The 26473-nt window shown below is 43.1% G+C and overlaps 1 protein-coding gene across 1 annotated transcript in view; it reads right to left on the reverse strand.

Moving 5' to 3' along the window:
- Positions 1 to 26473, reverse strand: part of DAAM1 (dishevelled associated activator of morphogenesis 1) — a 191731-nt gene that overhangs the window by 33177 nt on the left and 132081 nt on the right. The window contains exons 4-15 of the mRNA XM_062210082.1: positions 23568 to 23639; positions 16900 to 16994; positions 14422 to 14755; positions 13165 to 13275; positions 12953 to 13056; positions 11706 to 11772; positions 11367 to 11484; positions 10837 to 10975; positions 10502 to 10560; positions 7211 to 7398; positions 6429 to 6725; positions 6017 to 6124 (exon numbers count right to left, since the gene is read on the reverse strand). Of these exons, the coding sequence (XP_062066066.1) occupies positions 6017 to 6124; positions 6429 to 6725; positions 7211 to 7398; positions 10502 to 10560; positions 10837 to 10975; positions 11367 to 11484; positions 11706 to 11772; positions 12953 to 13056; positions 13165 to 13275; positions 14422 to 14755; positions 16900 to 16994; positions 23568 to 23639 (1692 nt within the window). The remainder of the gene's footprint in view (positions 1 to 6016; positions 6125 to 6428; positions 6726 to 7210; positions 7399 to 10501; positions 10561 to 10836; positions 10976 to 11366; positions 11485 to 11705; positions 11773 to 12952; positions 13057 to 13164; positions 13276 to 14421; positions 14756 to 16899; positions 16995 to 23567; positions 23640 to 26473) is intronic.

The raw sequence follows: 26473 nt of genomic DNA on the forward strand, positions 1-26473 counted from the left end.
GTCCCGGCTGCTCCACTTCCAATCCAGGCCCCTGCTAATGGATTGAGAAAGCAGTGTAAGATGGCCCAAGTCCTTTGGCCCCTGCAGCCATGTGGGAGACCCAGAAGTAACCGACTTCTGGTTTTGGCCTGGCATAGGCCCAGCCATTGTGGCCATTTGGGGAGTGAACCAGCAGATGGAAGACCTCTCTTTGTCTCACTCTCTCTCTCTCTTTTTAAGTTTGCCTTCCAAATAAAATACATAAGTCTTTTAAAAAGACAGTAGTTTCCTTTCAAGAGCAGAAAAGACTACAGAGACGTGAACTCCATGAAGTCATCTTAATCTCTTTTTTTTCTCTAAGAGAGAGTTGCATGTTGAAGCTAGATCCTGTCCTTGCAGTCTGGCTTTCAGAGAAAAAATTTTTATGAAGTTCCCTGCAATTCACTTTACATTTTAGTTTTCCAGTGTCTAGAAATGAAGACTTCTGATCTCTACTGTAATGGGCTGTAGAATCAGACAGCTGTCATTTACTGGGTGTATGGCTTGCACCTCAGTTCCATCTAAAAAATGGGATTACACAGCTTACTTATTCTTGGGAGACAATGTGATGATGCATGCAAAGCACTTCGTACAGAACCCGACACACATTTGTGACTCAGCACCTGGGGACTATCATTTATACAACTGTATCTTTGCAGCTGAGGGACAGGCCGTTTACTCCCTGTTGCTCTATGTAGCGGCTGAAGAGCAGCTGGACAGGATCTCCATTCGTAAGCAGCAGCAGCAGTTTGGTCTAACAGCTCATTGCTATGTAATGTGTCTCCCCAGAGGTGGGGATGAAGGATGCCATGGCAGTGTCTGGTTCATTTAAGCCTGAAGGTTCCGCTTCTAAAGTCCTTTAGTCAGCACATTTCAAAGTTGCGAAGATTATGAATTTCACTGGATGGGGCAATGTTAGAAATAATGAGAGCCGGTGCTGTGGTGTGTTGGGTAAAGCTGCAGCCTGCAGGGGTGACATCCCATATGGGTGCCAGTTCGAGTCCTGGCTGCTCCTCTTCTGATCCAGCTCTCTGCTGTGGCCTGGGAAAGCAGCAGAAGATGGCCCAAGTCCTTGGGCCCCTGTACCCATGTGGGAGATGCAGTGGAGGCTCCTGGCTCCTGGCTTTGGATTGGCACAGCTCCAGCCATTGTGGCCAACCGGGGAGTGAACCAGCAGATGGAAGACCTCTCTCTCTCTCTCTCTCTCTCTCTCTCTCTCTCTGTGTGTGTGTGTAACTCTGACTTTCAAGTAAATAAATAAATCTTTTAAAAAACAACAACAAAAAATGATGCTTCCAGGCAGATTTGAACTAAGTTAATATCCTTTTTGAAACCATGTTTTAAAATGAGGGGAATTAAAAAAAATACTTCTAGTTGACTTGGGTCAGGTATGACACAACGGCTAATATCTGGGCTCTCTAAGAGGATGTCCGATTTTTTTTTTCAGACAAGTTTTGGTGTAGGGCTTAAGGTTTGGAATACAAAAAGGTAGATGGAGTTCATAGAGAATGACAATCCTTACATGAAAGATTCCTGATCTGTTGGAGGTAGAAATCTTTCATAAATCAAATAAAAATCGGAGATCCCTGAGGGAAAATGCATATACCAGTATTTATGCAAAATGCTACATCTGAATAATTCTTACCAGGGAGCCCAGTCACACAACCTCTACCTCACACTTTGGTCCTAGGGAAACCACTATTTGTAACCCCCCTTTTGCCTTCATGTGCCACGGCTGAGGACCAAGGTTACGGCAACATCCTAAATCACAACATGTTTCAATGTGCAAATTCAATGTACACAATGAAAGCTGTAAAAAGAGTAAACAAGGAAAACTCTGTGATCTTTTATTTAAAGATACCACAGAATGTTCCAAATGGGATCCCAGAATGATCTATACATTGCAAACTGGAGACCTTGGATTCTGGAGCCTTGGGATGACAGTTACCCTTGTTCCCCAAGGGCTCTGCAGTATTACACTATGTGCTGATGACAGGATGCTAACAAAAGGGCTGTCCTCAGCAAACGCAGGCCAAAGGAAAAGACAGAGAGCTACTAATTTGTTGCTACAGAGCTGACTCCCTTTAGGAGACTGTAGTACTTTGAACTCATTTGCAGGCTCTTCAATTGCATGGACAGGGAGAGATAAATTTATAGTATCTCAGGATGAAAACTTCTCATAAAAGTGAGATGGATATTATTTAATTGCTATGCAATGTATACATTAAAGTACATCTTTCATGGATGATCTAGAAATCATGCATGATGGAGTTTTGATAAGAGGTCCTGAAATTTAAGAAATAAACGTTTTAGTGTATTTTCATAACTTGAGCAGGGGAACAGCTGCATGCTATTAAGTTCCAGTTCATGTGGCACACAAGCTTTACATAATCAACTCAACACACCTTTGATATCTGCACTGAAAAAATAAAACTCTGAATAGGAGTGGCTTTGTTCCTCAAACTGTAGTTAAAGAAAATCCTCCACACAATCTGACATTCATAAATGAGTAAAACCATGGAGTAAAGAAAAAGTGAAACTGACAATTATGCCAATTTTAGTCCCACCCGTGCCACCTGTTGGGAAACTGAATATACACTAAGCCACATTTTATTATTTGTAAAATAGGAATAATATCCATCTCACAGAGCTGCAGTTGAGTATAAAATAAGAAAATAAGCATAAGAGGGGCCGGTGCAGTGGTGCAGTAGGTTAATCCTCCACCTGTGGTGCCAGCATCCCATATGGGCGCCGGTTCTAGTCCTGGCTGCTTCTCTTCCAATCCAGCTCTCTACTATGGCCTGGGAAAGCAGTAGAAGATGGTCCAAGTCCTTGGGCCCCTGCACCCGCATGGGGGACCTGGAAGCAGCTCCTGGCTCCTGGCTTCAGATTGGAACAGCTCCAGCCACTGTGGCCAACTGAGGAGTGAACCAGCAGATGGAAGACTTTTCTGTCTCTCCCTCTCATTGTCTATAACTCTACCTCTCAAATAAATAAATGAATAAAATTTTAAAAAAAAGAAAGAAGCATAAGAGCTCCACAGGCACTGTGTATATCATATGCAAAACTAGGAATAGAATGGATATGTAATATGGATTATAATCTTTAAACCTACATTATGGTTATTTATGATTTTTCTTTATCTCTTCTTTTATACTATCAGTTACACTGTGGACATGTGTAAACATTGAACACATTTGTATCCTTTGAAATACTTCACATTTAAAGTGGACAATATAACTAAATATCAGTTAATGATATGGTATTTTTCAATATGGACATGTTTTATGTGTATATAAATATGTAAGCATATGGATATATGTGCCTATATGAAAGAATGGATTTCTAAAAGTTTATGGAAAAATGGAATTAGAAGACATTTATTTTGGTACAAAAATTATTGAAACCCATAATTTTTATAATATAAATTTCATGAATATCTGGAAGATCCCCTCATATGTACACATGTATATAATACGTGAATGTATGATTAAAGTATCATTATTCACCTAAATTATATTAAACCCTTACTACACATAAGGTTTCTGTTGTATGCATTAAGACAACAGTATTCATAGGTTGCTTGGCCTGAGAAATTTATTTAGCCCAACAACTGGCTGAAATCCTTGGAGCCTGGCCAGGGTTTCATAACCGTTGAGGGAGCAAAGTAGAGACATCATGGAAAAAATGGGTTCTCAATATTCATTTTGGAGTAGAAATGAGGATCATATATGAAAACACACAGGTCTTTGATGCTGCCATTACTCATGAAATGGACATTCAGTAAGAACAACTTCTATTTTCTGCCCTACGTATTCCAACCAGAATGTCTGCATCTACTTATCTTCCGCCTCCTAATGTTCAATAAATTGTGTAGAATGGCTCCAATTATTCTCATCAGGAAAAGATAGTTCTGGCTTAAAAATTCTCAATTCAAATTCTTACACCTAAAGTGAAAGCATTCTTGAGTTACTCAAGTTGAGCAGGTGTGTTGAAATCTTTCTCCAGAAAGTGCTACTGAAAATAGGGTCACAACTCTTCTTCTGCTTTACCAGTCCGCTTAGTACAAGCACAACTGAAACGTTCCAGTCCCTCCTGACGAATGCTTACTGATTGCTTACACAGTGTTGGTTGCTAGGAGACAATTACCCAACTGCTAGGCTCTCTGCAGTCCTGTCTCCCAGGGATCTTGAGAACTGTCCACATATTTGTCCCAGAGCGCTTTGGCAGCATCCTTCTGCCGAAAGCTGGTTAATTATGAGTCTTACAACTTGGGCCTTTCAACCACCTGCCTTCAAAATAAATGCAACCCACATGCTCAGACTTGAGCAGCATCGCTTGGAAGGACTGCTGCTCTCCCTTGTTTAATATACTTCTCTGAGTTCCCGAACCTTCATCTTAGACAACGAACATGGACCAGCATCAGCAACTGAAAAGGACACGGGAAACCAATGGCGCACGTAACCACATCGGAATGTTTGAATATCAGGGAGTTTGCAAAGATGTCCCGTGAGTTCATGCCAAGGCCCAGGGAACAGCTTCCTGGGACAGTAGAGAGACAGTGAGAAAGAGGAGCATACTGCAGCCAACAAGGAGTGGTATGGCCAGAGCACCTGCCATAGGAAGACTCCAAACACCCTTTCTTTGTCTTTTCCAACACAAAGCATCTTGTTTTCTACCGCACAATGCCTTCTCTTTTTTCCTTTCTTTGGTGTGCCTAACAGTGCAGAAGTTTGTCTTCCTACTTATGGTGGGAGCAAGTTGAGGGTTCTTGCGTTAGGGTTCATGTTACCATGACTGGCAAAAACCTTTGTTTTTGTAGGTTATTAGACTATCACAAAAGACACTGCACAGAGGCTTTCCCTTCAGAAAATACTCTGGCTAAATACTACTATCCTCCTCCCCCATATCAAATGTACCAAAAGCCATACTGAAAATAAAATCAGAACAACACAAGCAAATCCTAGCTTCTGTTTCTCTCCCAGCCTCAGCCCATCTTCTCCCTTGGTGCTTAGCAATTGTTTTCCGAGACCCACTTTCTTGGGAACAAAGCCAAGTAAGCCGATTAGGAAGTCTGCCGCCTGTTTGAGAATGCTCCACCCTGGGCATGATTCATGTGGAAGCTAAGCCCAGCGTAAGCCCTGGTGTAGACGCCCAGCATGTGATTCCTGTTTAAGACACTCCGTGCTCTCTTCATCATTCCTCTCCTTTATCATCCTTAATGATCTTCCCTCTTTTTGGACTCGGTTTCTCCCAGGGCTCTGATCAACTGTTTGGGAGCTTACTCCACCTGTTCTTTGTTCTTCTGAAATTCTCTGGTCGACCCTTTGGAGGACTTACTAAGATGGTGTCTTGAGGGGCAAGAGGTACTGCACCACTGTGATCAGGACTCAACAGTGTGCTGATCCCTGGCCTCATCACTGTGGACAGCCAGGAAACTAGAAATCACACGTCCATGCCACTGTTACGAAATCTGTGCTTACCTTTCAGTAGCTGCTCTGCCCTACTCCACACTAGCTACTTGTTTCAACCCCACGGCTGGGCGTCGAGTTCCTGACGAGCAGTCTCTAGGTCTACCTGCCCAGTTCTGGCCATGCACCAGCGCTTGTCCTTCCCAAGGTCCCATCAATTCCAAAAAGCCTCCTGCTTCCGACTGTAACCATTTGATTCCTATCTTTTAAAAATTTAGATACACCAAAATGGCTTCAGAAACAAATACTCGGAGGTGACAGTATGGTATAAGTAACTCCGATATTTTCTGCTGGTGACCCATTTGGTTAGATAGTGACAATGATATACAAAACTCGTCACACGGAGGCAGACATGACCTTGGACATGTACCAGGGCTGTTTACATACACACTGGCAGGCATGTGGACACACATGTGGCACACACACCATGCTGCTTTGTGGGTTCATGCCAGGGCAGATCCCTTGTCATATCACAGTTATGGCAGAAGGAGACATACGCTTGGCATCTGCAGGGCACGTGCTGTTACCTGCTGTCTCTGGTAGGCAGAGAAAGTTCTTTCCAGGTCTTCGAGATCTAGAATTTTGAAGACTTTCGTATCATCAATTTCAGTCCACACTGTTTCTTCCAGTTTGTTCTACAAATACCAAGTTAACAAAGGTTATGGTTTATAGTTATAAACAAAAGGAACAGGCATGGTTGTTTTTACAAAAGGGCTGATATTCCAATTTTTCCCTCTACCAGTTGCTCTTAGTGAGCTGGTTTCAAACCTGTCCTTTATTTCAGAAGCTTAATTCCCAAATCTGTATATATGAAATACATGAAACTTGTATAACTTAAATAAAATTTAAAAATAAGTAAAAGAAACCCTCCAGCAGCCAGGGCTCTTTTCAGCGAGCTGCTGATGCCGATGCTGCCCTTAGCGGGAAAGAAGGGCTCACCTCAGGCAGCTTCGACCAGTTGAAGGACTTCAGGGCGTTTGTGGGTTGAGGAATGTTCTTCTTCTTGAGAGCCAGGCCCATTGGAGCACCAGGAGGCGGCATGATTCCCCCCAGTGGAGGAGGCCCTGGGGGAGGAGGAGGGCCCCCAGGAGGCAGGGGAGGTGGAGGAGGAGGAAGCAGCCCACCTGGTGGGGGTGGGGGAGGAGGGGGAAGGAGAGAGCCGGGTACAGAGGAAGGAAAGGGGCCCCCTGGAGCTCCAGGCGAGGGTCCACCCGGGATTGAAGCACAGACTGCCCTCTGCAAAGACAAAAATAGGGGAAGAGACGATCAGGGGGAAGAAGGCAGTTCACCTAAAGTGACTATTACAGGGAAACTTGCCTTTCTGAGAGTGTGGACTAAAGGATCAGTGTGCCAAACGGACTCAAGGTCTTTGTGGACTCTGTCGGGTCACATTTTTTGTATTTCACATTCAAGCGCCTGTCTGCCAAGCGTTCACATCTCTCCCATTTCTCCCACTAGTGTACAGTTTGGTTTTCTTGACACCAGCTCTTGTTTTAAGAAGGTAATGTGAATTCATTTGTTCCTACTAGAGGAATCGTATTGAAAACCATACACCCCACACGGCCTCTGCTGCCCAACCTATGTGATAACAGAGGGAGCCAGTCTCACAACTACTGCCCTCAATCATGATACATTTCTGGTTCTGTTCCCCCAGGCAGGAGCTGTCTACTTAAGGATGGGGGACACCAGGAAGAACAGAAGACCTAACCCACAGCCCTCACCCTGCTGAGCTCCTGGAGCTGGGCCGTGAGGTCGGCCACCTGCTGCTTGACTTGCTTATGCTCTGTAGTCTCCTTTTCAAGTTTCTCTTTCATTTTATTGAGGGTCTGCATCATCTCTTCCTTCTCCTGGGTCTTGGCATCACATTCTCGCTCCTTCTTCTCCAGCTTCTGTTGTAGCTCGCTGTGCTCTACAACGAGAACAACTGCACATGAAAACAGAGGACTCTTCAAGTGGGAGACACTCTCTCTACAAGAAAATTGAGGATCCGGGCAGAGATTGTGAGGTTCTTTATCAAGTGAGTATTATTCCCCTTCTCCACCAAAGGGAGTGCTCCAGGGCTAGAGACGGAAGAGACTCCCAGAGAGCTAAACGTGAAACAACAGCTTGAGCAAAGGATGGGCCTGCTTGGCAGCTAACTCAGAATCCTGCCATACGCACGGCCCTTGAGCAACATCAGCAGAAAGGAGCATGAGAAGGCCTCTTTTCGCACTTGGAAATGGGACTGGGAGAAGCCTAGGGCTTATGAGCAGCGGAGCTGGTACTGTCCTCCTGGAAGGCTGCTTGAAGTAGCGGATGCTTCTGGCAAGCAGTTATTAGAACTTGTGAATGCGAATGGTATCATGTCAGCATTACATATCATCAGGGCAGCAGCCTCGGCCGGGCATGAGAACCACGGTAATAAGGGAGGAAAACGTGAGCTCTCAGCTGTATTTTCCCGACTCCCCCGACCAGGCTAAAGGGAACAGGGCGTCCAGTTTGGCATAAGGATTATTCACATTGCCAAAGAACACAAGTTCGCTGACAGGAGTGATGAACTCTGGAAAAGAGAATTAATGAAGTTTAGGCTGCAGGTTTTTATTTCAAATACTTGGCCCCAATTCCTATTCTTTTAATATCAATGAATCCACTAGAGATATAACCCACTGGGACTGAGTTACACAGAGCTGGTCTCTATTTCTGAATTTGGTGACACATTTAAATCCTTTTTGTTTTGTCTCTGACCTCTCTTCTGTGTCCTTAAAAGTATGATTTTGCAGAGTAGGATTTGAGCCACCGAAAGTCTGGGATTTTCCCAGTCTTGGAGCTAAGATAACCATCAACCCATTTCTACCACTCCAAGAATTCAGACAACATCTAAAAGCCACTGCACTGCATATCATTTTCCTTTCCTATCTCCACTGCGTCCCTCTTGGACGATTCTAAGTTCAGGTACTCGCCTTCCTCTCATAGGTCTCTGACAAAGCTGGCTAGGTCCCAGACTCACTCGGGGGTTTTAACACTTCAGTAGCTGCCAGACCCTATTCCAAGGAGGTCCAAGGAGTCTTTTTTATAGGCTGAGGGAAGGGCTTAGAAATCTGTGTTTCTCGAGGCCAGTGCTGTGGCAAAGAGGGTAAAGCTGCTGCCTGCAGTGCCGGCATCCCTTATGGGTGCCAGTTCAAGTCCCGGCAGCTCCACTTCTGATCTGGCTCTCTGCTATGGCCTGGGAAGGCAGTGGAGGATGGCCCAAGTCTTTGGACTCCTGCACCCTCGTGGGAGACCCAGGAGAAGCTCCTGGCTCCTGGCTCCGGATCAGCTCAGCTTCGGCTGGTGAGGCCAATTGGAGAGTGAACCAGCGGATGGAAGACCTTTCTCTCTCTCTGCGCAACTCTGAATTTCAAATAAAACAAATAAATCTTAAAAAAAAAAAAAAAAAAGAAATTTGTGGTTTTCAAATGCCCCTCAGAGAATCTGATCCAGTGCTAGGTCTGGGAAGCCCAGCCTAAAGGACGCTCCACAAACAACGTCCGTGTGCTCTGCTTTTGCTGAGCTTTTCCTGGGTATGCTGTGCACTGAGAAGGGCCCCCAGACAGTCTCTACCTCTCAGGTCACAGAGCTCCCTGTCTTCTGACTAATTTGTCAACACGTGCCCTGTTTTATATAATTTTGCTACCTGAAGCTTCCAGAAAAGAACTGATTTTTCTCTACAGTTTTGTCTCTTTTATACTCTGGCCATGATTTCACTCTGAAACCATCTTGTTCCTTCCACTGACCTTGGGGATTTTCTCTTGTGCCACTCGACCACCTGAATCCTGTATTGGTTGCAACTAGCACATTCCGAACACCTTGTTAGAATTCTGTCACTTCATCTTTAAACCACCCTGCGAGTTAGGTTTAATCCTCTTGTTGCAGGACAGAGGACATGAGTCAGCCCTCACACACAGAGGGGCACATGGCCTGACACACAGGCTGTCCACAGGTGCTCACTCAGCGGATGCCTGGCTCCATCTCAAGAGCTCTCTTCAGCCTGCACGCTCATCTCAGTGCACCTACTCTCTGGCCATTTTCTCCTTGGTGTAATCTCTATCCCAACTCTTAGTAAACGTTCCTGTTCTCCTGTAGCAGTTTCTGCAATGTATTGAACACATGCAGGTGCAACCTCACTCATCTGAGAGCCACCTGGACACCCAGGAGGAACTCACTGTGTAATGGTACTTCACACTTGTGGCGGCCCTGCTTTCCTCCTAATCAATGGAAAAGCACAAAGGAAAGGACACGTGTGGGCATCTCTTGGCCTCTCTTTTCAGCACATTACACACCGGGGTGAGTGAAGTTGGTTAACCAGCATGGCAGTAGAGTACTGGCTGGGAGGATGGCTGTTTTTACAAATGGCGCAACTCTGGTTTGCTAATATTCTTTAGAATATATATATATATATATTTCTGTGAGTGGCTGGCACAGTGATAGACACAAATGTCTCCCCAGTTATTTAATGCTCAGTGATAATATCTAGAGACATATTCATATATTCTCCATCAGCTTGGCTTGTTAATGTTCCACAAAAGACATTTCTGCAATAGTCACCGATTTTTTGCATTTTTCTTTTTACAACTGGTGCCAAATTAAGGTCACCGAGAGAACTGGGCTGCTGAAACCTGGTGGCCAACGCTTCTGTTTAAACATTTTAAGTGACCCCTAGTGTCGTAGAGCTTAGTGTGCTTTAAGGAGCAGTTGTGCAGTGGATAACTGGTAATTTACAAAATGTAAATCAAACAGTACTGAACAGTAAATGCTACAAGCTATTTAAAATTTTTACATGATTATAATGAAAAGACAAAATATTACAGAAATCTGCCTGAAGACTAAAAAAGTATAATTTAAGAAAAGTGTAAAATGCCCTTAAGACAAGAAGAAAGCAAGCCTTCTTATGCACTACAGCCAACAAGTAACATCGAAGCAAAATCCAGGATATGCAGAGAGCAAGGTCACCAGGAGCCAGTGCATGGCTTCTCCTGCCAGGCCTCATCATTTACCTTTTCTCATTTTCTCTGCTTGTTCCTTCCACTGCTTAACTTCATTCTCATTAACCAGCCTGCATAACAACAAGGAACATTCATTACAAGAAATGTAAAAGGCCTGCAGCTAAAGAAAATCTCCCTAGGTACAAAAACAGCCTAGTGCAGAGAAAATCCTCCATGCACACGCGTGTAACCTTATTTAAACCCAGATATAACTGAGGTATTTGGCAAATGTGTATACAGTAACTACAACATTCCCACTCTCCCAGCCATTATTTTGGAGGAGGATAAAATGAGTGTCTTACATTGTCATTATCACCTCACAGGTAACAGAATGAGAAGAGACTTACATCCGAACGACATTCTTAATATTAAAGTTTTCCAAAGGTGTGGAGTCAGGGTCCTGTCCTTTGTCATTCTGGATGACTATCTGCTGTATAATTCTATCGAGTAACAGCCAGTACTGAACAGTGTTGCCACTCCTCTTATCTAACAGAGAAAAGAACAGTTCTTTTAAAACAGGGCAAACATTTTTCAGCAGTAGTCACCCTTTTCAGCCATGGACCCAGAGGGATGTTTACAACATCTGCACGAACGGTTCCCAAAGTTGGTACACACAATGATCACTTATTTGACTGAGAGACACTCTATACCTCTTTTCTCAATGTGTTACAAGGCATATATTTACTTTTCAAATCAAACTAAATTATAATTCACGTCATTTTGAGAATTTCCTCACTCTCCTTAAGCTGTGTGGAGACACACAGGGGGCTGTCACAGAACCAAGGCTTGGAATGCCGGGTGTGCACTGTTGAGATGCCAGAGCTCTCTGGACAGGGCCCAAGCATGCAATGACACCCACTAAGTCACAAACACTCACAAGGCATCTGGAGGCAGTGGTGCAGGATGGACATGAAATGAGGATAAGCCTCGCTATGAGTCAGCCTCTTCCTGGTCAGCTCAAACATCTGAGTCGCACTTTTTGTATCTATATGAACCTGTTTTACAGAAAAAAGAAATCTAAGCAAAACATCCAAGTTCCTCAATTCCCTTAATACAAGATAAGTAAATCCAAAGGAACCAAAAACAAATTCTGCCATTTAGATAATAAAGCAGACACTGATTCATGGATTACACTGGTCCACACCAATGCTACAACACACATCACAGAGGGGAAATGCTGTGAGCTGGTGATTTCAAGAATTGTAAGTGCACATACCAGTTCAAATCTTTTGGCAAATTCTAGTTCATCTTCATTTCGGAGCATTTCAAAAAAGTCTAAGTGCCTGAAAGATAATTGAAGCAGAGTTGTTAAAAGCAGAATATCCCACAAACATAGGCACATAGGATTTAGGACACTAATCCTGAACAGTTTCCTGAATATTCAAAGATACTGCTAAAAGAAAACATAAAATTTGAATGCTGTAGCTTAACTCTGTTCTTTATAAGAAAAAAATAAAATTAAAAAGCCACATTATCTGAGTGAAATAGAAAAAATTAAAAGCTATGGTGGCTAGTGCATGGGAGATAACTATTAAATTAATAAGCCATCACTATATCTAAAAGTATTCAAGTCTAGATTCCACTCACAGATACCCTTTATGGAAAAACAAGCTCACAGAAGATGAGATATGCTACTAAATTAAAGATTACAAAAGACATGTTCATGTCATGTAATCATTCACATTATTTATTGATCACTTACTATGGATTATACACTATGAAAATAAACACATCAGGTAAAGGGAGTAGAAAATGAGGGGAGGGGAGGTGAATCAGGTACACACTGGTTGGAAAAGGCCTCTCTGCAGCGAACAATCAATTTGGATATTTGTGAAAGATCCTTTGAAGGTAACGGAATTCTGAGTACAAAGGCCCTGGAGCAAGAGGCTTTTAGAGATGGTCACAGAATATCAAGGAGGAGGCAAGCTAGAGTGTATGAATGGAGATGACGGGCGGCAGAGGAAAGATCCGAGGGGTCCCAGGAGGGACAGCTCAGAAACAGTACAATGACTACAAGTAAGAGCCAGTGAACAAGAACACAGAAAACTCCTCTCCACACAACTCCTATTACAGGTGTTACGGGATCCCCACAGGTTTTATAGTCAATGTTCACCAAAGACCTGGAAGATAGTTGTCACCATCGTCATCAACACTGATGTTACATGTACAAAAATAGTAAAGCTTGGAAAAACTGAGTAACAGGTAACACAGGAAGTAAGAGACAGGATTAGGGTTAGGGTAGGATAGGGATACAGGGCAGATGCCCAAACCCAGGGTCCTCTACACAACGCGCTGCTTCCCTCAGTGACAAAATCTTGTTATGAAAACTTCATTAGCTGAATTAACGTGCTGGTGGTGCAAGCTCCTTATGTTACAGACAAGTCACAAATAGTTCACAGGGTGACACTCGCACTGCACACAGAAAATGCACAAACGATCTCAGATCATTACAGTCTGACTTACCTATCTAATGTTGAATTTTCATGTTCTCTTAATTTATCTATTACAGGTTGAATTCCTAACATCAGAAATTCATAGCGAAGATGAAGTCTAAAGTCCAGACTCTCCTGAAAGTAAAAAAGTGATAAGATACATTGACAGTTTGTAGGTAACATAATCATTTTTAAGTTACTCTTTAATAACATTTTTAAAGTTATAGCAGAGAAGATTCTTACCATTCCTGCTCCTTGGCTTAGCATTGCATTAATGAAGGACATGATGGCCGTCTTGAGACTCACTTCATCTCGATACCGCCCAGTGCTTTTATCTAAATCATTAACTAATGTCTATCCAGGATGCAAATACAAAAACAAAGGACTGAATTATTATTAAACTTATGGTCATTTAATGAATTTTTTAATACTCACAAGCAAATATTTTAAATATTGTGTTTAGTTAAAATTATACTGACTCATTCATAGTCATCTTTATGTAAATTAGCATTAAAATACTACTTTCAAAATTCCCAAATCATGTATATTCATATACACATGAATATATGTACAATAATATATATACAATATATATACATACTATATATAGTATATAATATATGTGTATATACACATATATGTATATATACAATATATACATACTATATATACAATATATACATACTATATATACAATATATACATATACATATATGTATATACATATATACTGTATATATAATAGATATGTATACAGAGTATAAAATAGTTTGCTTTGTTACTTCTGCTTGCTTTTTAACATCTTAGTGAAAAGTGACAATATAATCTCACTATTCATTTTGATCCTGAGTCAAGAATGGCAACTTGTAAAACAGGGAACATCCCATTTAGCACATTCAAAAGATGAGTGCTTTGGGAGCGAACTGCGCAGAATGCAGGGCTATCTGCTCACACTCAGCACGTCTGAAATCCCAGATGGAGCAGCTATTGAGTGCAGATCCTAGGAGAGAGCGTGCGGCGTAGCAGCGAGGACGCCCTTGCTCCACACTGGAGCTCCTTGGTTTGGCTCCGACTCCATCTTCCTGCCAGTGTGGACTGCAGGAGGCAGGGATGATAGCTCAAGAAACTGGGTTCCTGCCAGCCTTGTGGGCAACCAAATAGTGTTCAGGCTCCTGGCTCCAGCCCCAGCCCCAGCCCCAACAAGGGCTATTGTAGACATCAGGGAGTGAGCCAGCAAGTGAGAACACTCTTTCTCACTCTCTTCTCAAACTAAACAATACAAATAAATAAATAAATAAAGGACAAACTCTTGTTTTTGGGGGAAAAATCTATTCTGTTCTCCAGCACTTAAACCTAACAGCAAGGGAGTGTTTGAAACCTCAGTGTGAGCAGTAACCATAGGGAAACATCTCGCATCCTGCTCCCCTGTAGGCCTGAAAGGGCACCTGTCTAGGCAGACTTCAAAAGGAATGAACGAAGGGGCAGTGCAGGTGCACCCACCTGAAAGCGGGTCCTTTCACTGGCATACTTCTGGTAGTGCAGCATGGCCTGCAGCACCTTCTTGTGGCTCCCGGGAACCAGGCACACGGCGCCCAAGATTTCCAGCACGGCCACCTTTGTCTTAATGTTTTCTGTGCTCAGACTCTGAGCAATGACATTGATACTCTCAGAATGGGCCAGGACGTGAGCCCGACCTTGAGAGTTGTTCATTAGAGCCTTTATACAGCCGATGAGAGAGGTGTGTATTCGAGACTCTGAGGTCTCGTAGTCCATAGTCTTTAGGAAGTTGAGGATGCATGACAGGCCATCCAGGTCGATGAACCTGGTTACAAACCTGTGAGAAGGGAAACACAACAGACGTCAGGCTCCTGAGGATAGGGACAGGTAAAACATGCAGTTTCCAAGGTACCAAAGGATTACAGCGATGGAGTCTTCTTAATTCTTTGACTCAGAGATCAGTGTGGGGAAAAAAAATCTCCATTTGAGGTAAATGCATCTCAACTGGTATAAAGAACCAATTAATATCATATTTCCATAAATACTCAGGAACAAGAAGACATTCAGAATACATATCTTGTCTTGGGTTAGCATCAGCTGCCAGCCTGGTGTTACTGGAGCGTCCAGTTCCCAAACTCTTTAAGTGCTGACCACTGACCCGCCCCTTGTCAACAGTCCTTCAGATCCAGGACACTCTCTCCTCAAACATTCATCCACATCACCCAGGTTCTGTAGCAAAACCCTCCTTCCATGTGATGGGCAGAAACTCAATATATAAAACATAAAAATGACACTTCACTACTGTAAACTTTACTAATATTCATAACACTGCACTGTCAATCAATGAGAAAAGCCCACAATGCACATGCGTGTGTTAAGGCCCCTGGAAAGCTCAGAAGTTATACAATGTGTTAATCTGAGTGCTCCAAAAGTTTCCACTTACGCCTTAGGTATTGGCATTGGAGAATGCAGCCCTTGCAGAGGGAAACTCCGATCTAGTTAGGATAGCTAGGAGACTTCTGCCATGTAACTGGACAGTATTCTTCTTGCATCAAGTTTTTCTTAGTTTATACTTTATTGCCGAATAAAGGGAATCTTTATTTTCTAGCCATTTCACCCAGTCGCATTACCCAGGTGTAGCCACGCTGGTTAAACTAGTTAGCTTCATTCACAGCACCTGTGCTAACAAACTGCACCTGTAAGAACACCCAACCCTCATCAAACCCTAGAAGTACTAATAGAAAATGAAGATATGGAAGGCACACAAGTGGCTGGTTACCAGAGAGGAAATGAATTACTATTTTCAGAAAGTTTGTCCACCTGTTTCATAAAATAGTTTTATTGAGATATAATTCACAGGCCATAAAATTCACCATTTTAGTGAATAATTTAGTGGGTTTTTTAAATATATTCACAGAATTGTGCAACCATTAAGAGTATCTAATTTTGGAACATTTTAATCATCCCTCAAGTATTATTTTCTCCTTTCTCCAAACCATGGCAACTTAATCTAATATTTTCTTTCTCTGTGGACTGGCCTATCTTGAACACTTCATATAAACAGAATTATACAATATGTGATTCTATGTGATTGCCCCTTCTTTCATATAGCATACTTTTTAAAAAGGGTTTATTTATTTGAAGGCAGAGTTAGAGAGAGAGAGAGGCAGTGGCAGTGGCAGGGAGGGAAGGAGAGAGGGAGGGAGGGAGGGAGAGAGAGAGAGAGAGAGAGAGAGAGAGAGTCTTCCATCCCCTGGTTCACTCTCCAGATGGCTTGCAAAGGCTGGAGCTTCGCTGATCTGAAGCCAGGAGCCAGGGGCTTCTTCCAGGTCTCTCATGGTGCAGGGACCCAAGGACTTGGGCCATGTTCTATTGCTTGGATCAGAAGTAGAGCAGTCGGGACTTGATCTGGCACCCATACGGGATGCCAGGACTGCAGGGTGGCAATTTCACCTACTATGCCACACCAGCGGCCCCAACACAGCATAAGCATAGCATTTTAAAGGTTATCCCATGTCTAATACGTATCAGTACTTCATTCATAGCCAAATAATAATCCATTGTATGGATATACCATGTGTTATTTATCTACTCATTAGCTGATGCACATGTGTTGTTTCTACTTCTTGGCTAGTAGGGACCAGTCTTCACTTCCCTTGGCTATAACTGTAGAAGAACTGCTGGGCCACATGGCAATGCTGTGCTTAACACGCTGAGGAACTGCCAGCTGTTTTCCAGAGTGGATGCAGCATTTTACCTGCTCATCAGCAATGAAGGAGGGCTCCATTTTTTCCACATTTTTGTCATCACTGTTGGTCTTTTTATTTTAGTCATTCTAGCGGCTGTCTGCATATTCTTTAGTTGAAGAAAATAGATTTTTTAAGTGGTCAATGATTAAAATATTAAGACACCCTGGCCCACTGCAGTGAAAAGGATGGGGGAAGAGAGGCGCGAGGCCCACACGACCCACAGAGAGGTTACCTCATTGGTTTTGTCCTCAGTGCCGTCTTCAAGCTCTCTATAGTTTTGCTCCTCTCCTCCTCTTCTTCCTTCTCTAGAGCCAGCAGAGACTTTCTCTATGTGAAGGAAACAGAAGCACTGTCTTAAGATCCTGTGTTTTACTTACAGTACAAACAAGCCCATAGATCATATGCTATCCTCACTTTTAATCTGTGATCCAGATTCAGTACAAGTCAAAATGTAGAGCAATACTGCCAAGAATTTTGTCTATTGGTCTTTCAACTTTAAATGAAGCTTTTAGGGGATTTTTAGAAATCTTAGTAGAGAAACTGTCTTGCTCAAATGTTTGTAATACCATTCTGTAGCTATAGCCTGATGTAGATATTACTACTTACATCTGACATCAGATCAGGCCTGTAATGGAATACAACATTCTGGCACTTAAAGTTAGTAGCATTATCACTCTATCGAACAGAAAAGGTGGGTAGCAGTTTTCCCATGCTACTGGTCCCATTCCTCAGCCAAAAACGTAATTAACACCACAGAGATTTTGTTCCATGTTAAAATGCATTTTTGTTCCTGTTAAAATGCAGGCTGTGAATCGGTGTATCTGGGGTGAGGATGAGCTGCCTCATGTCTGAAAACTTCCGGGCAATGACAGTGCTCCCGAAACAAGACTCCAAGGAAGCAAATCTCAGTCAATATTATAAAACCATGAGTGCTAAGAAGATATACAGTCTCCATTCCTTTTCAGTCCACAATCACCTCGTTGTACCAAAGTATTCCAGGTCTCCATCCATGGAGCTCTGGGTTCCTTTTTGTCATCCTCCTCTGCACGCATGCTTGCCTACTCGGTCTTTTTATCTGCTACCAACTATCATTAAACACTTGGTTGGGAGGATGACAGTAGGGAGAAAACACACGCACACACACAATCCAGTCTCCATTTCTTTCAGGCACACAAAGAAAAGGTAACTATTTTCTTTTAAATCAATAGTATCAGCATAAAGTAATTAAATATTTACTAAAACAGAAATTTGACTTTAAAATATGAAGGGTGAAGTGCAAAGGCAAGTGAATAATCAGTGTGTTTTATGGCAACGGACATAAACAGCAGAGTCTTTTTTGTTTTTTAAAGATTTATGTATTTATTTGAAAGGCAGAGTTAAACAGAGAGAGAGGGAGAGAGATCTTCCATCCACTGGTTCACTCTCCAACTGACTGCAATGGCCAGAGCTGGGCCAATCTGAAGCCAGCAGCCAGGAGCTTCATCCGGGTCTCTCACGTGGGTGCAGGAGCCCCAGGACTTGGGCCATCTTCTGCTGCTTTCCCAGGCACATTAGCAGGGAACTGGGTCAAAAGGGGGCAGCCGGGACTCAACCCAGTGCCCATGTGGATGCTGGCATCGCAGGCGGCAGCTTAACCTGCTACACGACAGTTCCAGCCAGAATCTTTTGTTTTATAAACTTGTTATTCTTTTTTTTAAATTTTTTTTTTAGTTTTATAATCTTTTATTTTATTTTAATTTTTTTAGAAAGGAGACCAGAGAAGGAGGCTAGAGAGAGCCATGTGTTCAGGAACAGGTTCTTTTTTTTTGACAGGCAGAGTGGATAGTGAGAGAGAGAGAGAGACAAAGAGAAAGGTCTTCCTTTTTGCTGTTGGTTCACCCTCCAATGACCACCGCGGCCAGCGCATCGTGCTGATCTGAAGCCAGGAGCCAGGTGCTTCTCCTGGTCTCCCATGCGGGTGCAGGGCCCAAGGACTTGGGCCATCCTCCACTGTACTCCCAGGCCATAGCAGAGAGCTGGCCTGGAAGAGAGGCAACCAGGATAGAATCCGGTGCCCCAACCGGGACTAGAACCCGGTGTGCTGGCACTGCAGGGTGGAGGATTAGCCTGTTAAGCCACGGCGCCGGCCATAAACTTGTAATTCTGTTAAAGCTGTCTTCTTGCCAGTGATGTGCCTAGACAACTGTCACCAAAGGATGGCAAGGAAGGAAGCCATGTGCAAAAATATACAATGAACTCCTTCAAGGCTCCCTGAGGTCCATTTTCCAGGAAATTCAGCAAAATCCAGCCAAGTGTGTCCAACTGAACTCGTCTGGACCATCAAGCAATCACTGCGAATCTGAGCTCAGAATCAAGTCTTTTATGAATATCACTCCTTGTTACTGAGCTTAATCTCACAAAACCATCCACAAATTAGAATACATATTTTATTGTGGGTCACTAATACTAAAGACAAATGTATTTACCCTTTTAGCAATCTTGGAGGTGGAAGAACATCTAAATAAAGGCAGATTACATCATGGCTTCTCCTTAGTACTCGTAGAGCTGGGAGATTCAGAGAATGGCCAAGAAAATTAAATTGGAACTCTCTATGGCAATATAAGGAACTTTATCTTCCTCTTGAGACAGAAGAGATTTCAATCTATTGTGACACAATTAGACAGATCCAGGATTGCTTGTGTTGTGTTGAGAAAACCGAGGACAAACAGATGAACCTGATATTCTACTGTGAACTTTCAAAATAAAGTAATCCATATAAAGTCTCAAGTTTCAAGTTTCATATTAGGAAGAAAGCCTAGTTTGCAATTTTTAGTAGATAAGGGAGATATGTTTGCATTTTTTAAAGATGATGGCTATGCCAATCATCTATTATGCATCTTGGCATACACAGGCCTTATCATAGCCTCTTCGGATGCTCTATGCACTTACTAAAAAATTGCTCATTTGGGAAGTGGGCAAAGGGCAAAGCACATACTGATCAAAGTCACTAAGGTATATGTTGGAACATACAGCTCTGAGAGGCACAAACACGGTGCAGAAATTGTTCCCGACTGAGAGTCTGAGACTAAGCTCCCATTCAAAACATTTTCTTGGAAGATGGTTGTTAAGCCTAGAAGTTAAGACACTGGTTAAAATCCCCACAGCCAACACTGGGGTGCCTGAGTCTGGTACCCATCTCCAGCTCCTGACTCCAGCTTCCTGCTAAGGCACACCTGGGAGGCAGTGGTGAGGACTCAGATAACTGGGTTCCTGCCACTCACATGGGAGACATGGATCGAGGTTCTGGCTCCCAGCTTTGGCTCCGGTGGGGATCTCTGGGCATTTAGGGAGCATACAAGCAGATGGGTGCTCTTTCTTTTTTTCTTCCTCTGTCTCTCAGTAAAGAAAATCTGTATTTTTTCCCTTGGTGTGAAATCAGTAATCCAGCCCACCAGCATACGAATTTCCCCTCACATCTTTTCTCCTTGAGAAAACATCAAGAAGCCACATACAAAGCAAGCCAGGTCCTTCTAGAACCCATTTGGTTGCACTCCCTAATTACAATGTATTTTTTTGTTTTTTGACTCTTTAAAAGCCAACAGATCACTCAGAGGCCCTTTACAGAACAAGGCATTTTGTTAGGATGCTTACATAAGGTAACTGAACTTATTCCACAAACAGCCGGTGAGTGCTCCAACTCTCCACGTGGGCCACTCATTTATCAGACTTTAAAGAAAACAGAGGCTTGCCGGTGCCGTGGCTCAACAGGCTAATCCTCCGCCTTGCGGCGCCGGCACACCGGGTTCTAGTCCTGGTCAGGGCACCGATCCTGTCCCGGTTGCCCCTCTTCCAGGCCAGCTCTCTGCTGTGGCCAGGGAGTGCAGTGGAGGATGGCCCAAGTGCTTGGGCTCTGCACCCCATGGGAGACCAGGAGAAGTACCTGGCTCCTGCCATCGGAACAGCGCGGTGCGCTGGCCGCAGCGCACTACCGCGGCGGCCATTGGAGGGTGAACCAACGGCAAAAGGAAGACCTTTCTCTCTGTCTCTCTCTCACTGTCCACTCTGCCTGTCAAAAAAAAAAAAAAAAAAAAAAGAAAAAAGAAAACAGAGGCTTGCCCCACCCCAGAAGAGTCCACCATAGCAGGGTGAGGGGATGGAGAGGTGAGACTGCCAGGCCTCTTTCATGTGCCATGGGGATGTAGAAGCCAGGTTAGTGAGAGACAAGTTAGAAAAGTTTTTGGGTTCAAATTCCTAATTAGACGACCTTGAGCAAGACACATTTCTGAGTCTGACTCGTCTTCCAGCATGGAGTGCCGACAAGGATTTCAATCAACCCGAGAAATGCCTGCACAGGAGGTGCACTCGACAGCAGCAGTCACTACTGACTGATGCTGCAGACCACGGTTGACGACAACATGGACAAATGCCCCTTCAACAATTCCATAAGCAGGGAGCTGAAGAGTCTAGGTGTGGGGCCTTGAGAGAGTTTGGAGGAACTGTGTGCCTGCGCAGGTGCAATGTCTTGAGATTCCACCATGTGTTGATGGGAATTCTCCAATACAGATTACCAGCTTAGTCAGAATTATGCAGTGATCAATATGGTGATAACAAAAGCAAATCCAGCATAGGGTTTCTGGTCTTATGAGATCTCTTTGTTTTCTTTAAGTATAAAGTTTTGAGATCTCAGTAATTCTTGGATGGCTAAAAGCCTTTTCCCTTTGCCCCTGGAAAGAGGCTGGCTCAGCCTTAAAAGGAGCATTAAAAAGGTCCATTACATTAAGCTGCTGCTTGGGATGCCTGGAGTGCTGGTTCAGTTCCTGGCCCTCATTAAGAATGGCTCAAGTAAAAAAAAAAAAAAAAAAAAAAAAAAAGAATAATGGCTCAAGTACATGAGTTCCTGCCACCCACATGGGGGATCTAGATGGAGTTTCTGGTTCCAGACCCAGCTGTTGTGGCATTTAGGAGGTGAACCAGCGGACAGAAGCTCGCTTGCTCGCTCACTCTGTCTTTCAAATCAATTTTTTTTTTCTTAAATGAAGCTCTGTTAGGTGTTGGACATATAAAGGACAGTAAGGTCACTGACAAGTAGGTAGCTTTGTGATGTTTTTGAGAAAGACTTTGGATTAAGAACCAAATATAATTAAAATGTGGACCACTCAGGAATGTAGCCAAGAACTACCCAGGAGCTTGAAGAAGGGCCAAATATGTACAGGAAGCATAGGAATGAGCCACGTTAACTCTAGACATGGCAGAAATTAAGTCTGCAAAGGACAAAGTGTCTCTGAAGTGAAGAAAAGAAAAACCCAAAGTACTTAATGCTTCTCTGTTTATAGAGAGAATTCATTAACAAAGAAGCCACTTCCTTTGTTAGACATCAAACAATGCTGACTTAATTAGAAAGAGAGACACTATTAGCAGGCAGTTCTTTTTCTAACAGCCAGAAGCAAAACTCAGAAAAAAGCCTATCCATGTAACAAATGTAAATGGCTCCGGATTATTACTACTTAGGCTGATGCAGAGAAAAACCCCTGGTGGCCATCACAAATGTCATGTTCTTTTATCACAGTCCTACAAATGCTGAGCTCACCCTCTCTCACCTTTGGCATTGTGTAGAATGTCTCAAGTAAGAAGGATTTAGTGATTATTTTCTATCCTTTTCTGCCATGCTTTTAGACTAGAAATCCACAGGGCCAAACCTTACTTAGTTTCTTCTACAATTTATATAGCCCTGTTCACATTTAGCAGGTGGTTTATTAGAAAAGAGAAGGTTACTAAAGATCAAGGCCTCCAAAAGTTCAGCAACAGTGTGACTGATTCACGTATTCTAATCAGCTTTTAACTTCTGCAGCAGCAGCAAAATATTAGACAATTTCGAATGCTCATTTTCACGGACAGGAATTCAATTCTATATAAGACACTAGAGAAGGCAGGAAAGAACTGGAAAAAAGTGTTACGGAAGCATATCAGCTATTGGACATTATAAACTCAAAGTTGAATATGAGGTCTTCAAAAAATTCACAGAAAATGCATATTATGAAAAAATGCATGGATTTCAGATTTTTTTCACTAAAATAAACTTACTTACCTTTTCATTCTATTTTTCTACAAAATTTTGAAATATCCTCAGATAACTGACTTCAAATCGTGAGTGTGTACATTAAGGCAAAATCTGCATCCTACTGTGGGAAACTTCAAATTTCTATCAGCAGCAAAAGGGTTTAAGCTGCTACGGCTCAGAGATTGATGACTTATTCTCTGCTAAAATTTTCAGCAGAGAGTAAGTGATCAGTAGGTGCCCCCAGGCTGGGATCCTTGTAATTGGAATGCATATTTCAGACATTGGGAATGCATTTAGAGCAATTACTGAACCAAAAATCCATGTACCAAGGATTTCCCAAGGACATCTCAGTGCTATTACAATGCCTTTCCATTCAGCCATTTACTCCAGGAATTCTTTATCTATTATAAAAGAGCACATGGTTCCATATAAAATCAAGAAGCCAGGAACTAACCAAGCTCTCAGTAATAAAGAGTGAGAATAGTACAATGAAGGAAGCATTTAATCATACTATTTTAAAATATTAACTTTTAGAATAGTGTTGCCACAACAAAGCTCCAAATAATCAGTAAAAGCAATTGCAAAAGCTGTATGTGAGCCAGATATTTCAGATTACAGTTCCTCTTATGTCATTAAACTTAATTAGATTTTACCGTGTACAGATTTTATATAAAACACAGTAGGAAACATGCTTGTGCGAAGTATTTCTCCTGTTCCCCTAACCTCTCCAACACTGAGTGTTTGGAATGGAGTTTGGAAAGGTAATGACGTTTAGCAGGTCTTAATCAGATTTATTGTGCAACTCTATACTTTGTACTAGACTTGCATTTTAAACTGCATGTGATAAAACAAAGTATACCTACAGCAGCCATGGAGTTGAGCTGGTCGATGTAGAATTCAGGCCAACTTGTGGCTCCCTTGTTTTCTTCCTGTTCCTAAAAGGAAGAAAAAGACAGTGATATACCACCAGATGTCTACACACAACAGCAAGAACGCACACGTGACTTCTGGAACACGTAGACAACGGCCCGCACAAGCCATTAAACGCCACTTCACCAGAGTGGTCTTCCCAGTCCACTTTCCAGAGAGAGAGCGTGCTGAAGTCCAAGTTACACAGGACGAGGGGGCAACTTCTGACTCTCAGCTCAAGGAGAATTGGGCAACCAAGGTGTAAAGCTGTCTATGCTCAGAGGCACCATTACATTGGGCAGGGCACTTAGGACAAACAGCCACTACGTCCTGTGTCACACTAAGGGCAGCACGGATGGACTGCACACCTGTACGGAATCTATGGAAGGAAGAAACTTGTTTTAAAAATAACAAAAAAGAAATCTGTTGACCAGACTGTTCTAGTTGCTTTATTCAGACTGTGGCAGTCAGTAAAAATTTTGAAGGATTTCGTTTAGATGTGGCCCAAACCAGGTACCATTTCAGACATGAAGGTAGAAGTAGGCCTGACACTGAATGGAAGATAGTGAAATGAACACACTTTAGTCCCAGGCCCAGCTCTTCACACTGATGGCTTGGTAGAACATGTGGTTTGTCTCAGCTCAAAAGAACTGAAACTCAAGGGATTTAGAAACCCGTTGTTAAACTACCCTAGCCAGTCTCACAGCTCACAATCAAGGATGACCTGGAGCCAGCGTCCTCAGGCTTCTGTGGATAGGAGATCTGTACCAGCCAATCCTAAACTTTAAAAAAAAAAAAAAAAAAAAAAAAAAAAAAGAATCAGGGCCGGCACTGTGGCATAGAGGGTAAAGCTGCCACCTGCAGTGCCAGCATCCCATGGTTTGGATCCTGGCTGCCCCACTTCCAATCCAGCTCTCTGTTATGGCCATGGGAAAGCAGTAGAAAATGGCCCAAGTCCTTGGGCCCCTGCACCCATGTGGGAGACCTGGAAGAAGCTCCTGGCTCCTGGCTTTGGATTGGCCCAGCTCCAGCTGTTGTGGCCATTTGGGGAGTGAAACAGCAGATGGAAGACCTCTCTCTCTATCTCTGCCTCTCTGTAACTCTGCCTTTCAAATAAATAAATCTTTAAAAAAAAAATCACTTGGTTGTAGTCTCTGCTCCCCCAGAGCACCTAGCTCATCAGAAGATGGCACAGTGGTCAGAATTTCCACGCATTTAGGCCTACTTAGGAGGCTGGAGGTCCTTCAGTGATCCAACAGGCCTGGAAAGGAAATTGTCAGCTATTCCCTAGCTTCATATTCATAGAGCTCCTCATATAGCTAACATACCCTGTCCTCCTGAAGATGCGGTACCACATACGTGACAAAATACTACCCATTTTGTCCTGACCTCTCACTGCGTAGAGCTCTGCTTACTGGCGTCAGAATCCCAGTTCTCAGGAGAGCTGTTTCAATGTGGGGCTTTTAATTTTAGTTCTAGTCTCTCAAACTCAAAAACAAAAGAAAACAAAACCCCGCAAACCACTTTCCCTATGACAATCTTTCCAGGTAGGTCTACTTGGGCTACTCGGGTAGGATAAAAAGAAAAGTGTAATTTCACAACTGTTTTTAAAGTAGTCACAACAAAGGGACAAAGTGTCGCTTACAGTGCCTTAGGAGCTGGCAGTAACTGATGTCTGAACCCAGGCAGTTGTATGAGTTTCCTTTTGAGACCATGAGCCAGATGATAGGGACAAAGGCTACAGCAGTGGCGTGGAAGCTGCACTGGGCCACACTGCCATCCTTTTTAAAAAGTTTAGGAAATCCGATGAGTTTTTGGAACAGTCCTTGATTATAACTTAACACGTGAGTAAAACAGCTAAAGTGGGAGTATAAATGCTGATTCCTTCTTTCCTCTTGGAGTATTACAATTAGCCAAACCCTGCTGTTACCACTGTACTTAACAAGCCAAAGCCCAGAGTGATATTCAATGGTATTTGAACCCATAAAATGAAATAGAAGCTGCCAGATCTTTCTATTCCCCCAAACTAGGGCAAATCGCCAAAACTGAAAGAAAATCGAGTCGTATGCCGACGGCCCCATGAGAGCCTGCTGCGAGTCACGGCCGGAGAGCAGAGATCACTGAGGAACTGGACACCCGCAGGAAAAGCCTTACTAGTCGGACGCTTTAATAATGCTAACAGGTTGAGTGAGCCTAGACACTCTAGTCCAAGTAAGGGGAAGAAGGCTTCCAGGGTCTCAGAGGCGAGAAAATCAGAGCTAAAGTGTGCGGAAGCTTCTCGTCAATGAACGGTTTGTTATCGCCCCATTCCTGGGGACTGCTTTTCACTTCCGCGTGTTGGCAGTGCAGCTCCAGTTTGCAGTGCAGTTCTGGTCCTTTCACACGGAGGTGTCCCGCAGTAACCATCAACTCTCCCCCCTACTCTGTGTGGCTGTAAGTCACAGGCCAGGAGATGTAGCAATTGCTCTCTGGGGCAGAGGTGGTTCTGGACACTGGGGCACGCCAAGAGGGAGACACTTTCCTAAGTTGTCCACTGCTAAGAGAAGTGAAATTTGTGTGACCAGATTTCACAAAGTTCAAGGAAAATAGAATTAAAAGATATTTACTTTGCTGCAAAAAATCGTGAAGTCCATGCACGTGAGAAGTCTTCAAGAAGCTCATGAAAAATTATATTATGAAAAACTATGCATGACTTTAAAAAAATTTTAATATTTTTGAACCAAACTTGGCTTTTTATTTTTAAATTTCTTTTTCTGAAAGGGTTACAGAGAGAGGCGGAGAGACAGAGGGACAGAAACAGAGACAGAGAGAGAGAGAGAGTGCATGCTTCCATCCACTGGTTCACTCCCCAAGTGGCCCC

This window comes from Lepus europaeus, chromosome 13 (assembly GCF_033115175.1).
Source record: "Lepus europaeus isolate LE1 chromosome 13, mLepTim1.pri, whole genome shotgun sequence".
In the NCBI taxonomy this organism is placed as follows: Eukaryota; Metazoa; Chordata; class Mammalia; order Lagomorpha; family Leporidae; genus Lepus; species Lepus europaeus.